The sequence below is a fragment of the Rhinoderma darwinii genome, chromosome 3 (genome assembly GCF_050947455.1).
Source record: "Rhinoderma darwinii isolate aRhiDar2 chromosome 3, aRhiDar2.hap1, whole genome shotgun sequence".
NCBI classification, from domain to species: domain Eukaryota; kingdom Metazoa; phylum Chordata; class Amphibia; order Anura; family Rhinodermatidae; genus Rhinoderma; species Rhinoderma darwinii.
In genome coordinates, this window is record NC_134689.1 from 154,337,296 (window position 1) to 154,350,874 (window position 13,579).

The window sequence follows — 13,579 nt, forward strand, 5'->3', positions numbered from 1 at the left end:
TAGTAACGATGCACAATAGAAAGTGCCATCTTGTCCAGGTCTGTTATTTCTGTAATCCCTTTCAGTAAATGAACATAAACATATGACCACCATTCCCAGTAACTTCTAACCCCTGTGGCTGACAGCAGATGAGTAGGGAAATCTCCACACACTTCACTAATGTGTGATCACAGCAGGACACAATGGACGGCTGCCAAAGTAAACAAACAATGCAGCCCTAGCAACATCAATGCAGGCCTAGCAACATCAATGCAGGCCTAGCAACATAGACTGTGTTACCAGAGCCCTGACCTATTATCATCCCATCAACTTCATGTGGCGATGGCTTAAGTGCAGTGAGTAAGCCTGGGGGTAAGGGGGCGCTGCAGGTGTTCCAGCTCCACGTTGGTCTATGGTGACCCATGTTGGAGAGGCTTCAGAGTCTGTCACCAAGCGAGGCGCAGCTCGTTACCACATGTTTCTCGGGCGCCCTCGTCTAGAATCTAACCCGAACTTGTGACAACCATCTGGTACTATTAGACTCCGCCTCCTGCCACTTTACTACGCCCCCCGCACGGCTTTTCCTTGTTGATAGTCTGTGAATAGCATGTTACATCGCTGCTTAGCAACACCACAGCCGCTTGCGAGCGGTTGGTCACCTGAAGTCGCATCTCCACCTCCTCCAATCCGTATGACCGCCGCCCGCCCCTGAGTTAGACAGCCGAGTACGGCCTCGACAGCAGCTGAAGCAGTCGTGTCCGCTAGTTAACCTGTCCGAGTTCGGTGAGACGAGTGGGCGGTCTAACGGTGTCTCCAGTGTGTGGGTGTGCCCGCATTGTGGTGGGCGGGGCCTGTGTTCCCGGCTGCTCTCCTCCCACACTGACTCCCCGGGGAGTTCGCCTGGGAGCGGAGGAGGCATCGGGGCTAACCGTGCTGTGCGAGTGAGTGACGAGCCTGGGGATGCCGGGGCGCTGCCGCGCTGATCGGAGAAGAAGCCGGGGAGCGGAGGTCGTGGAGACAGTGGGGGATCAACAGCCCGGAGTTCAGGTCCCTGCTCCCCACTGGCCTCTCCCTGCTCAGCCGCCATGTTAACGAGGAAACCCTGTGCGGCTGCAGCGGTGCATCCGACCGGTAAGAGCTGAGCCCGGAGCTTAGAGGAGGATGACCGGGGAGCATGCGAGGCAGCTCGGCTGTCACTAGCCTGTGGGTGCCGCAGATACTGAGAGCGATGTGTCCTCCTCAGAGACACGCTGTCTGTGTATCAGGAGCCCTGTTATCCTCTTCCATAGACACATCTGTGGCCATTTCCTGTGCTGCTGCCACACTCTCCAGACGTGTCCCCGCAGGCCCTCGTAGGGGCACGAAAGGGTTAAGCCCCCTTCCCCCAGCTTTGTCTTGTCGCTAGCCGTGCACCTAGAGACCAAGCAGCCCGTGTACATGGCAGTTCTGGATATTGGAGTCTGCGGTGACCGGGGCCGGGAGTCAGACGTGGCCATCACACTTGTCATTGCAATGCTGTCTGACTAGGAAATGCCGTTTGCTTCATGTCCCATTAGCAGTTAATGGTTGGCTAATCTTGGCTCATGGGTTTATCCCTAACAATGGCAGACTGAGCTGTGACAGGTACCACAATGTAGGGCTCCTCAGTCTGCACAATGTATAGTTCCTGTGTGACTTCTGTACAGGGAACCATAGCCTATGCCTATTATATAGTTATTGTCTATTTAATACAATATATATAGTACATGTGTGGGTCTGCAGCGGGTCTATGGCTGTGCCGTTTAGGGTCGCAGCGCGTCTATGGCTATGTCGTTTAGGGTCGCAGCGCGTCTATGGCTATGCCGTTTAGGGTCGCAGCGCGTCTATGGCTATGCCGTTTAGGGTCGCAGCGCGTCTATGGCTATGTCGTTTAGGGTCGCAGCGCGTCTATGGCTATGCCGTTTAGGGTCGCAGCGCGTCTATGGCTATGCCGTTTAGGGTCGCAGCGCGTCTATGGCTATGCCGTTTAGGGTCGCAGCGCGTCTATGGCTATGCCGTTTAGGGTCGCAGCGCGTCTATGGCTATGCCGTTTAGGGTCGCAGCGCGTCTATGGCTATGCCGTTTAGGGTCGCAGCGCGTCTATGGCTATGCCGTTTAGGGTCGCAGCGCGTCTATGGCTATGCTGTCTAGGTCTGCAGCGCGTCTGTGGCTGTGCCGTCTAGGTCTGCAGCGCGTCCGTGGCTATTATTTAATAGAGGGTACTACTATGTCTTCTGTACCTTTTATAGTTTTGTACAAGGTATTTAAATGTATCCCTTATATATCCCATATAATACCATATTATAGGCCTACTCTGTATTGGATGCAGCCTATAGGTCATACATCTACAGTGAAATTTCTCCAAAATACCACCTGAGATGCCCCCCTTTCTCCAGACCAGATATCCTTTGACAGACTTTCAGTTCCATCATATAATATACACACTGGCCTTGTTATTTGAGTGGACCGCTCCTCTAGAAGACCATTTTCAATGCAATCTTGGGTGGTTTCATTGTATTCTGTACAGGGTCTCTGGTATTGGAACCTGTGGTGAACGGGCTCTAGACATTTGGTGTGCTGCACATATTAGAAATGACCGTCTTGAGTCATGGTTTGTGTCTCTTGTATTTTAGGCAGAGGAAGCGAAGGTACTAGTCAATTGCAGCCATCTCCGGCCTTACCCCGTTCTGCAGCTGGGACAGGACCATCATCACCGGTATCATTGCCGCCCTTAAGAACCAGCAACGCAACACACACGGTAAGAATCTTCCATGGCCAGTTCATAAATTGGCCTGTTGTCTATCACATTTCTAATTCGCCTGCTAACGATCTACTTGCTTTCTAAATTCAGACATTGGTATTAATAGAAATAAATGTGCAAGGTAAAGTCGGGGTGACAGCCAGGCGGCATACTAGCCCCTGCTGGGGGCGGCTGTAAGCATCATCTATAGCCGTGTTTCTTCTATAGAAGAAGGAATGAATCTGTTTGTTTTTTTCATAGTTATGATTTCTATTCTAGTGTTTGTATATTTTGTGTTATTTTAGTTTTCTTTCCCAGTTTATATTTACAGTCACCATAGCGACCTCTATTATTATTTTCAATTATCCGGGATCAGAAATCATCTCTTATTTTTGTCCGACACCTTTTATCTTATACAGCTATTCACACTTCACCGTGTATGAACCTTTTCTAATAGAAAGAAATGGCACCTAATGGTGTTTTTTATAGTGGAGCATGCGTTGTTTTATATGTTACAGAATGGAGATTTTAGTTATTTATTTGTGCCGGGTCACGTATGGTCATATCAAGTGGCGCCCATTTTGCACAAACAGCTCAATTCTACATTTTCGTGTATAACAGCTGTTGGATGCCCTGGGTTTTGGCAGGACAGGTGGCTGGCAGCTGCTCAGTATTGAAACATTTTAGGAATAAAATGTCCGTACCACTTTATGCTGCTGTTTGGCGGTCGTCTTCTTGCTTATTTACTTGAGTTTTCACTAAGCATCCAGTGACCCTTTCCCTTTATTGTTTTTGCAATCTACAATATAAGTATTTGGTTGTAAGTTTCCATTTAGTTCCTTGTTTTCTTCTGATGCTTTTTTGTTGTATACCTTTTTAATATCCTCAAGCATGTCTTTACTTGATACTCTTAGGCCCTGTTCACACGGAGTAGGAAAAAAAAATCTGCATTTTGAGGCAGATTTTGACCTGCCTGTTCTCTTTTGCCACTGCGTTTTTTGCAGTGTTTTTCGCTTGCGGTCATTGTGGACCACTGGCAAAAAAACGCTTTTTCTGCCTCCCATTGATTTCGAGAAAGGATTTCTACTTTTTTTTTTTTTTTTTTTTCCGGGCGAGTAGCTAAAAGCTGCCCCGGAATAAAAACAACTCTGCCTCCCATTAAAATCAATAGGAGGCGATTTCGGATGTTTTTTGGTGCTGATTCCGACACTGTTTACACGTCAAAGTGAGCGCCAAAAAACTCTGCATAGACTGACCCTTAACCCCTTCCCGACATGCGCCGTACATGTACGGCGCTGTCGGGAGGTGCTTCCCGCAAAGCGCCGTACATGTACGGCGCAGTGATTGTGCGGGCTCAGAAGCAGAGCCGGCACCGTCACCGCGGGGTGACAGCTGTATTATACAGCTGGCACCCTCCTGTAACTGCCAGGACCGGAGCTATTCTCCGATCCGGCAGATTAACCCCTCAGATGCTGCGCTCAATAGAGCGCAGCATCTGATAGGTTTTCACCCGATCGGCAACCCAGTGATGCAATCGCTGGGTTGCTGTGGCAATCGGACGCCAGAAAATGGCGTCCGAGTCTGCCTTGTACGGGAGCCGATGAGGACCCGCCTTCGGCGTGTCCTCATAGGCTTGCTGTCAGTGAATAACTGACAGCGCTAATACACTGCACTACGTATGTAGTGCAGTGTATTAGAGTAGCGATCGGGGCATCAGGCCCTCATGTCCCGTAGTGGGACAAGTCAGAAAAGTAAAAAAAAGTTAATAAAAATGTGGTAAAACAATAAAAACACACACATTTCAAATAAAAATAAAGCTAAACTGACTTTTTTCCCATAGTAAGTCTTTTATTATGGGAAAAACCGTAAAAATTAAAAAAACTATACATAATTGGTATCGCCGCGTCCGTAACGACCCAAACTACAAAACTATTATGTAATTTATCCCGCACGGTGAACGCCGTAAAAAAAAAACATGAAAAACAACGCCAGAATCTTTGTTTTTAGGTCACATCTCCTTCCAAAAAATGCTATAAAAAGTGATCAAAAAGTCACATTTACTCCAAAATAGTACCAATAAAAACGGCAATCCGTCCCGCAAAAAATAATCCCACACACCGCTTTGTGCACTCAAAAATAATAACGTTATGTGTCTTAGAATATGGCGACACAGAAAACAAATGATTTTATAAAAAAAGTGATTTTGTTGTGCAAAAGCCGCAATACATAAAAAAACGATATAAATTTGGTATCGCCGTAATCGTATCGACCCGCAGAATAAAGCTAACATGTAATTTAGGGCACACTGTGGATGCCGATAAAAAAAACAATAAAAAACTATTCCAGAATTGCTTGTTTTTGGTAATTTCCTTTACCAAAAAATGAAATAAAAAGTGATCAAAAAGTCGTATGTGTTCCAAAATGGTACCAATGAAATCTACAGCCCGTCTCGCAAAAAACAAGCCCGCACACAGCTCCATCAACTGAAAAATAAAAAAGTTATGGCACTAGTAATGTGGTGATGAAAAAACATCTCAATGCGCAGGCCGGAGGGGAACATTCCTGCAGTTTCAGAACCCCAGTATTTAGGAACTAGGAAAGGGAAGGGACACAGCACATCCGCTGGAAGCGAGGGCGCCCGTATTATACCAGCGCAAAACTTTCCCAGCAATATTTCCCAAACTACGAAGGAGAAAAAGTCCCCAAAAGGTGCAGAGCGTTACAAAAGGGGGATAAGAAAGAAAACCGTTTATCAGTGTGACGCCGGCCTGTGCATAACGGATCGCTTCACAGCGTAACACACATCTATGGAGAATTGTATTATTTACCCCATTATTATACCCTCTTATTATGCCCTGATGTACTCCGCACAGATTACATATACCCCTGATGTACTCCGCACAGATTACATATGCCACCACATTATAAACTGAATACCAGCAAAACTCAAACAAAACTACCAAGCAAAATCCATGCTCAAAATGGCGGTCTTTCCCTTCTTAGCCCTACAGTGTGCCCAAACAGCAATTTATGGCCACAAGTAAGGCATTACCATACCCGGGAGAACCCGCTTAACAATTTATGGGGTAACATTCTCCAGGGGCACAACATCTTGTGCGGTGAATGGGCAGATCAGTGGAAAAATTGCAATTTTCACTTTGCACCATCCACTGCGTATTCATTTCTGAAAAACACCTGTGGAGTCTAAATTCTCACTACATCCCTTGATAAATGCCTTTAGGGGTGTAGTTTCTAAAACGGGGTCACTTTTGTTTGGTACATCAGGGGTTTTGCAAATGCAACATGGCGTCCGCAAACCATTCCAGCAAAATCTACGCTCCAAAAGATAAATACCGCTCCTTTTCTTCTGAATGCTCCCATATATGTCAACAGCTGATTATAACCACATATGGGGTGTTACCGTACTCGGGAGAAATTACTTTACAAATGTTTGGGTGCTTTTTCTTCTCTATTCCTTGTAAAAATTAAAAATGTTGATCTAAAACGACATCTTGTTGAAAAAAAAAATTATTTTTCATTTTCATGGCTTAATTCTAATTAATTCAGCAAAAAACCTTTGGGATCAAAATTTTCACTATACCCCTAGATGATTCCTCAGGGGGTGCAGTTTCCCAAATGGAGTCAATTTTGTGGTGTTTCCACTGTACTAGTACTACAGGGGCTCAGCAAATGTGACATGGCGCCCAGAAACCATTCCAAAATCCAAATGGTGCTAGTTCCATTCTGAGCCCTACCGTGTGTCCAAACAGCCGTTTATGACCACATGTGGGGTATTGTTTTACTCGGGAGAAGTTGCTTTACTAATTTTATGGTGCTTTTTCTCCTTCAGTCCTTGTGGAAATGAAAAAAAAAAACCTAAACCTACATTTTATTTAAAAAAATGTAGATTTTCATTTTTACGGCCTACTTCCAATAAGTTCTGTAAAACACCTGTGGGGTCAAACTGCTCACTGTACTCCTAGATAATTTCCTCATGGGGTGTAGTTTCCAAAATGGGGTCACTTGTTGGGGTTTTCCACTGTTTTGTCCCCTCAGGGGCTTTGTAAATGTGACATGGCCTCCGCAAACCATTCCTGCTAAATTTGAGTTCCAAAAGCCAAATGGCGCTCTTTCCCTTCTCAGCCTCGCCGTGTGTCCAAACAGCCTTTTATTACTACATGTGGGGTATTGTTTTACTCGGGAGAAATTTCTTTACAAATTTTATGGTGCTTTTTCTCCTTTAGTCCTTGTGGAAATGAAAACAAATTTGCTAAACCTACATTTTATTTGAAAAAATGTAGATTTTCATTTTCACAGCCTACTTCCAAAAATTTCTGCAAAAAAACTGGCCGGTCAAAATGCTTGCTACACCCCTAGATAAATTCCTCGAGGGGTATAGTTTCCAAAATGGGGTCACTTGTTGGGGGTTTCCACTGTTTTGTCCCCTAGGGGGCTTTGCAAATGCGACATGGCCTCCGCAAACCATTCCTGCTAAATTTGAGCTCCAAGAGCCAAATGGCGCTCTTTCCATTCTAAGCCCTGCTGTGTGTCCAAATAACCGTTTATTACGACATGTGGGGTATTGTTTTACTCGGGAGAAATTGCTCTACAAATGTTGTGGTGCTTTTTCTACTTTAGTTCTTTTGGAAATGAAAAAAAATTAGCTAAACCTACATTTTATTTGAAAAAATTTAGATTTTCATGGCCTAGTTCCAAACATTTTTGCAAAAAAACTGGCCGGTCAAAATGCTTGCTACACCCCTATATAAATTCCTCGAGGGGTGTAGTTTCTCAAATGGGGTCACTTTTGGGGGGTTTCCACTGTTTTAGTTCCACAAGACCTGTTCAAAGCTGACATGGTGCCTAAAATATATTCTAATAAAAAGGAGACCCAAAATCCACCAGGTGCTCCTTTGCTTCTGAGGCCGGTGCTTCAGTCCAGTAGCACACTAGAGCCACATGTGGGATATTTCCTAAAACTGCAGAACCTGGGCAATAAATATTGAGTTGCATTTCTCTGGTAAAACCTTCTGTGGTACAAAAAAAATGGATTCAAAATGAATTTCTGGAAAAAAATAATGAACTTTGTAAATTTCACCTCTACTTTGCCTTAATTCCTGCGCAATGTCTAAAGGGTTAAGAAACTTTCTAAATGCTGTTTTGAATACTTTGAGGGGTGCATTTTTTAAAATGGGGTGACTTATTGGGGGTTTCTAATATCTAAGGACCTCAAACCCACTTCACAACTGAACTGGCCCCTGTAAAAATAGCATTTTGAAATTTTCTTGAAAATGTGAGAAATTGCTGCTAAAGTTCTAAGCCTTGTAACGTCCTAGAAAAATAAAATGATGTTCAAAAAATGATGCCAATCTAAAGTAGACATATGGGGGATGTTAGTTAGCAACATTTTTGTGTGTTATAACTGCCTGTCTTACAAGCAGATACATTTAAATTGAGAAAAATGCAAATTTTTGCAATTTTTCGCTAAATTTTGGTGTTTTTCACAATTAAATACTGAATGTATCGGGCAAATTTTGCCAGTAACATAAAGTCCAATGTGTCACGAGAAAACAGTCTCAGAATCACTAGGATAGGTAAAAGCATTCCGGAGTTATTACCATATAAAGTGAAACATGTCCGATTTGAAAAATGAGGCTCTGTCAGGAAGGTCAAAAGCGGCCAAAGAGGGAAGGGGTTAAAGAGGCTCTGTCACCAGATTCTCAAATCCCTATCTCCTATTGCATGTGATCGGCGCTGCAATGTAGATAACGGTAACGTTTGTTTGTTTTTTTTTAAACGTTAATTTTTTGCCAAGTTATGAGCTATTTTATATATATGCAAATGAGGTTTGAAATGGACAACTGGGCGTTTTTTTTCGTTATGTCCAACTGGGCGTGTATTGTGTTTTTAACTGGGCGTGTTTACGTGTATGACGCTGACCAATCAGTGACCAGTCAGCATCATACACTCATCTCCATTGATTTACACAGCAGCGATGTGCAGCCACATAAACAGAGATTAACGTTAATCAAGTGTCCTGATAATGAATACACATGAAATCCAGCCTGGACGTCATGTGTATTCAGAATCCTGACACTTCTGAATCTTTTCTGTGAGATTTCCAGCAAGTGAAACGAAATCTCGTTTACCTCCGTAATCTCGCAAGATTTCGTTTCTCTTGCTGGAAATCTCACAGAAAAGATTCAGAAGTGTCAGGATTCTGAATACACATGACATCCAGGCTGGATGATCATGTGTATTCATTATACGTTAATCTGTGTTTATGTGGCTGCACATCGCTGCTGTGTAAATGAATGGAGATGAGTGTATGATGCTGACTGGTCACTGATTGGTCAGCGTCATACACGTAAACACGCCCAGTTAATAACGTATACCGTTAATACTGTATAATACCGTGGTTTCGGCAGCCTGCGAATGCCACGCCGTGTGGTCTCACCCTTACAACTGGGAAAAAGTACATACAGTAGTTTGCTTTTTGTCCTGGTGAGAGGAGAGAAAGCTGAGGAGTAGTAGCACCACAATGGAGTGTGAGAAGATTTTGGGATAAGAAGGGCAAATACGGTTAGGGTAGTGTGGTTTGTGTACAATAATTTTTTTGCACCTGTACTGTAAGGGCAAACGGATGTCATATACTGGGTTTACTTCAGTGGGTGCTTCCAGGCTGCAGAGAAATGCGTGGAATGTGCGGACAACTCCCCCCTCCCCCATCCTAAAGGTGACAATTATGTCTACTATGTATAGACCTATAAGGTATATTGTCATGTTGCCTTTTGCATGATAGAAGAATGCAAACCATGTGCAAGAAAATGGTTTTCTTCAGCTGACATTTAAAAAAAAAAAAAATATGTTGATTATAAAACGTTGAAACCTATTAAATTCTATCTTTCAGATTGGCGGCAATAAGCACACAATGAATGAACATCTGCACATTAGCAGCCATGGACAGATCCACGTGCAGCAATTGTTTGAAGAGAACAGCAACAAAAGGACCGTCCTGACCACACAACCCAATGGGCTCTCAGCTGTTAATAAAACTGGATTACCGGTTGTTTCAGAGAGACAACTAGAAAGCACTCACCGTCGACAAGGAAGTTCTAGCTCTTTGAAATCTTCAGATGGGACAACCAAAGTAAAGTCCTCTTCATTAACCCCGGAACAAGCAATGAAGCAATACATGCAAAAACTGACCGCCTTTGAGCACCATGAAATTTTCAACTATCCTGAAATATTTTTTTTGGGTCCAAATGCAAAGAAACGTCAAGGTGTGATTGGTGGCACAAATAATGGTGGCTATGACGATGACCAGGGCTCCTATGTGCAAGTGCCACATGACCATGTTGCTTACCGTTATGAAGTTCTTAAGGTAATTGGCAAAGGAAGTTTTGGGCAAGTTGTGAAGGCTTATGATCACAAACTCCATCAGCACGTGGCCTTAAAAATGGTAAGGAATGAGAAACGTTTCCATCGTCAAGCCGCAGAAGAAATCCGTATTCTAGAGCACCTAAAGAAGCAGGATAAAGAGAACAACATGAATGTCATCCACATGTTGGAGAACTTCACATTCCGCAATCATATCTGCATGACGTTTGAGCTGCTGAGCATGAACCTTTATGAGCTCATAAAGAAAAACAAATTTCAGGGCTTCAGCCTGCCGTTAGTCCGTAAGTTCGCACACTCAATCTTACAGTGCTTGGATGCTTTGCACAAAAACAGAATAATCCACTGTGACCTTAAACCTGAAAATATTTTGTTGAAGCAACAGGGCAGAAGTGGCATAAAAGTGATAGATTTTGGCTCCAGCTGTTATGAGCATCAGCGTGTGTACACCTACATACAGTCCCGTTTTTATCGAGCTCCGGAAGTAATACTTGGTGGTCGCTATGGCATGCCTATTGACATGTGGAGCTTGGGTTGTATTCTAGCGGAATTGTTGACTGGTTATCCACTCTTACCCGGAGAAGATGAAAGCGATCAGTTGGCATGTATGATTGAATTACTAGGGATGCCATCCCAAAAACTGCTTGATTCTTCAAAACGAGGCAAGAATTTTGTCAGCTCCAAAGGTTATCCTCGTTATTGCACTGTTACAACTCTGCCCGATGGATCCGTGGTACTAAATGGTGGGCGCTCTCGAAGAGGAAAACTACGTGGCCCTCCCGGGAGTAGGGACTGGGTAACTGCATTGAAAGGCTGTGATGATCCCTTGTTTCTTGATTTTCTAGCTCAATGTTTAGAATGGGATCCGGCTTTGCGTATGACACCCAGTCAAGCGTTACGACACCATTGGCTACGTAGGCGCTTGCCAAAGCCTCCTACTGGGGAGAAGGCCTTATCCAAAAGAATAACTGAAAGTTCTGGTGCTATAACATCCATTTCTAAGTTACCTCCTACATCAGGCTCCGCTGCAAAACTAAGAACTAATATGGCCCAAATAACCGATGCCAATGGAAATATTCAGCAAAGGACTGTGTTGCCAAAGCTTGTAAGCTGATGTAATGAACAACTCTCTTTGAACACCTTGTTGAGCCTTATGCATACAGCTCACATTTAGAATATTTTTATTGTTCTGTTTCGATCAACTCTTTATCTGTGCAGCCATTGTCATTTTTTTTAATAACAATGAAATTTTGTATTTAAACATTGGGGATGATGCTTTAAGCTTTTATTTTAAGTATATTATATAAAATTGGCTTTTAGGAAGTGTCAACAGTGGCTGGCCACTGACTATTGGTTGACTGTTAGACTTATTGTTATCAGAAGGTTTAGCCACCTTTTCTACATTTTAAAGTTGTGATTGTAGTACTACAAGAGTCCTGCATTATTTCAACTACTTCATACAGAGACGCACATTATAATATGTATATTCGGTGCACAGTTGGGGTGAGCAGATCAATTGCTGTGTATGCATTTTGCATATTTTACAGGTCTGTCATTGAAAAGATAAGTAAGATGCTTTAAGTAAGTAACATGCGAGAGAGATGTTAACCATTGGTATATCTGTGTGTATATATATATATATATATATATATAACAAGGGGACAAATACAAAAACACTGAAAAAGGCCATCCTTACAAATGGACACAGCCAGGTCAGAAACGCTGATGAAGGAGAGTGAGCAGGTGCTTTAAATGATAATAGCCACTCCCACTAGTCTTGAGGGGAGTGGTGTGTGTGGTGCATGGGATGTGTAGTAAGAAATAATAAATGAATAGTGTGTGTGCAAGTGTAATACTATAAGTGAAATATAGGGGGCAGTAATGAGTGAAGTGCCTCAATAGAAATAAATGGATAATGGGGTGCAAGTGTGTGAGACATGGAGGGATAGTGTGTACGTCATGAGGCACAACGTGTATAGCCAGGTAGAAGCCTATTTGTGACGCCTTGATAGTTCATAGAGCGAGCTACCCTGCTTGCTATGCCAAACCACAACACACCATGCTCTCCCAGCATCAAAGACCCGGCTGTGTCCAAGAGAAGCGAATATACGTAATAATGAAAAATACCTGGGGTATTCGTGATCATTTTGGCCAAAAGGACGCAAGCTCGCAATCCACGACAAGGATCCCCAGACTTGCGAGTGTATATATATATACATGTGTGTGTGTATATATCTATATAATATATATATACACATATACACCCCCCCCCCCCCTAGGGGTTGTCCGGTTTAGACCAACCAACTTATGTGCCCAATCAAAACCCCTCTTTGTTACAGCCAAGGGGTGCATTAAAGGAACACTCCAGTGTTATGCATATTGTAGCCTGAGGGGGTTGTACATGACCCAGTGATTCAAGGAATACTAAAGAGAGAATCCCTATGTCATACACCACCTCCACAGACTGCGCACAAAGCATAGCACAGTGCTAAAGTTATGCCTAGAATATTTGTTAAGCTCTTGGCTATGGAGGACGGGCACCCATTGCTTTAACTGCCCTGCAGTTTTTAGTTGCATTTATATTATGGCTTCCCTTGTTGACACGGGTATCTGCAGCAAATTATTTCCCTGGTTTTATGCCACGGTCAGACTAATGTTCAATCCTAGAATCCGTTCTGTTTGGATTTAATTTAGTTATGTTATAATAATAATAACAAATATATAATTCCTTACCATGGCCCAACATATGGTTGTTGTGAGAGTAACCGATTGCATACCCAGATTATAAAATACTGGAAAGAGGAGGGTTTTTTTAATATGTATTTGTAAAAACTTTTTGAATGTGATTTTGCCGGAAAGAAGAGCAGTGTTTGACTGTTAAACCTTTTTATTTACACTGTAAACCTCCAGCTGTGTTTTTCTAGTAACGCTTAAAGCATGGTTCCCCAATAGCATGTAATTCCGAATCCAAAGCCAGCGCTCCAGATGTACATGAAGTCCAAGTTAGCCTATCTGTGCACACGGAAAGCTTGAGAAAGGGTTATGTTATAGGCCGAAATGTCGTCTTGTGGTTATGTTTGGTTTCTATTATGGCTTGAATGAATGTTCATCTGAAATGCTGTCTTTCGATTTGGAATGACATGGGATCTACCCGTGGGCGGTTGGGTTATTGAATACCCACACCCTTAAGAAACAATGTGTGCTGTTCTCCCTTTGCATAAAGATGGTTCCCCAATACCCCTAAAACAAACTTCTGGTGTTCCATTTTCTTCTTTTCCTTTGATAAAGGTATAATTCAGTCAGGATCTGGGGCAACATGTATTTTAACACTTTGTTTTCCAGTGTTTGTACTATTTTCACAGATCTATATCTGTGTTTATCCCTTGTTTCAGAGTAAATATTCTAGAACATGAAGAATACCTATACTCTACTCGAAATATAAGA

General features: G+C 43.1%; 1 protein-coding gene across 4 annotated transcripts; it reads left to right on the top strand.

Annotated features, from left to right (window-relative positions):
• The first annotated feature begins 245 nt into the window (after positions 1 to 245).
• DYRK2 (dual specificity tyrosine phosphorylation regulated kinase 2) lies at positions 246 to 11,400 on the top strand. Of its 4 annotated transcripts, none has more exons than XM_075856918.1 (3): positions 246 to 335; positions 2,631 to 2,755; positions 9,648 to 11,400. In XM_075856918.1, exons 1-3 carry the CDS (start codon positions 314 to 316, stop codon positions 11,247 to 11,249), a joined length of 1,749 nt encoding a protein of 582 aa, XP_075713033.1. In that variant the 5' UTR covers positions 246 to 313; the 3' UTR covers positions 11,250 to 11,400. The 4 variants fall into 4 exon arrangements, with proteins under 4 accessions (XP_075713033.1, XP_075713032.1, XP_075713035.1 ...); XM_075856917.1 differs by lacking the exon at positions 246 to 335 and adding an exon at positions 342 to 1,110; XM_075856920.1 differs by lacking the exon at positions 246 to 335 and adding an exon at positions 680 to 762.
• Positions 11,401 to 13,579: the final 2,179 nt, after the last annotated feature.

Excerpts from the sequence above, each read along its gene's own strand:
- DYRK2 (XM_075856917.1), top strand. The coding sequence starts at position 1,065 with ATGTTAACGAGGAAACCCTGTGCGGCTGCAGCGGTGCATCCGACCG. Across the intron at positions 1,111-2,630 it reads TGCAGCGGTGCATCCGACCG|GCAGAGGAAGCGAAGGTACT; the intron begins GTAAGAGCTGAG and ends CTTGTATTTTAG. Across the intron at positions 2,756-9,647 it reads CCAGCAACGCAACACACACG|ATTGGCGGCAATAAGCACAC; the intron begins GTAAGAATCTTC and ends TCTATCTTTCAG.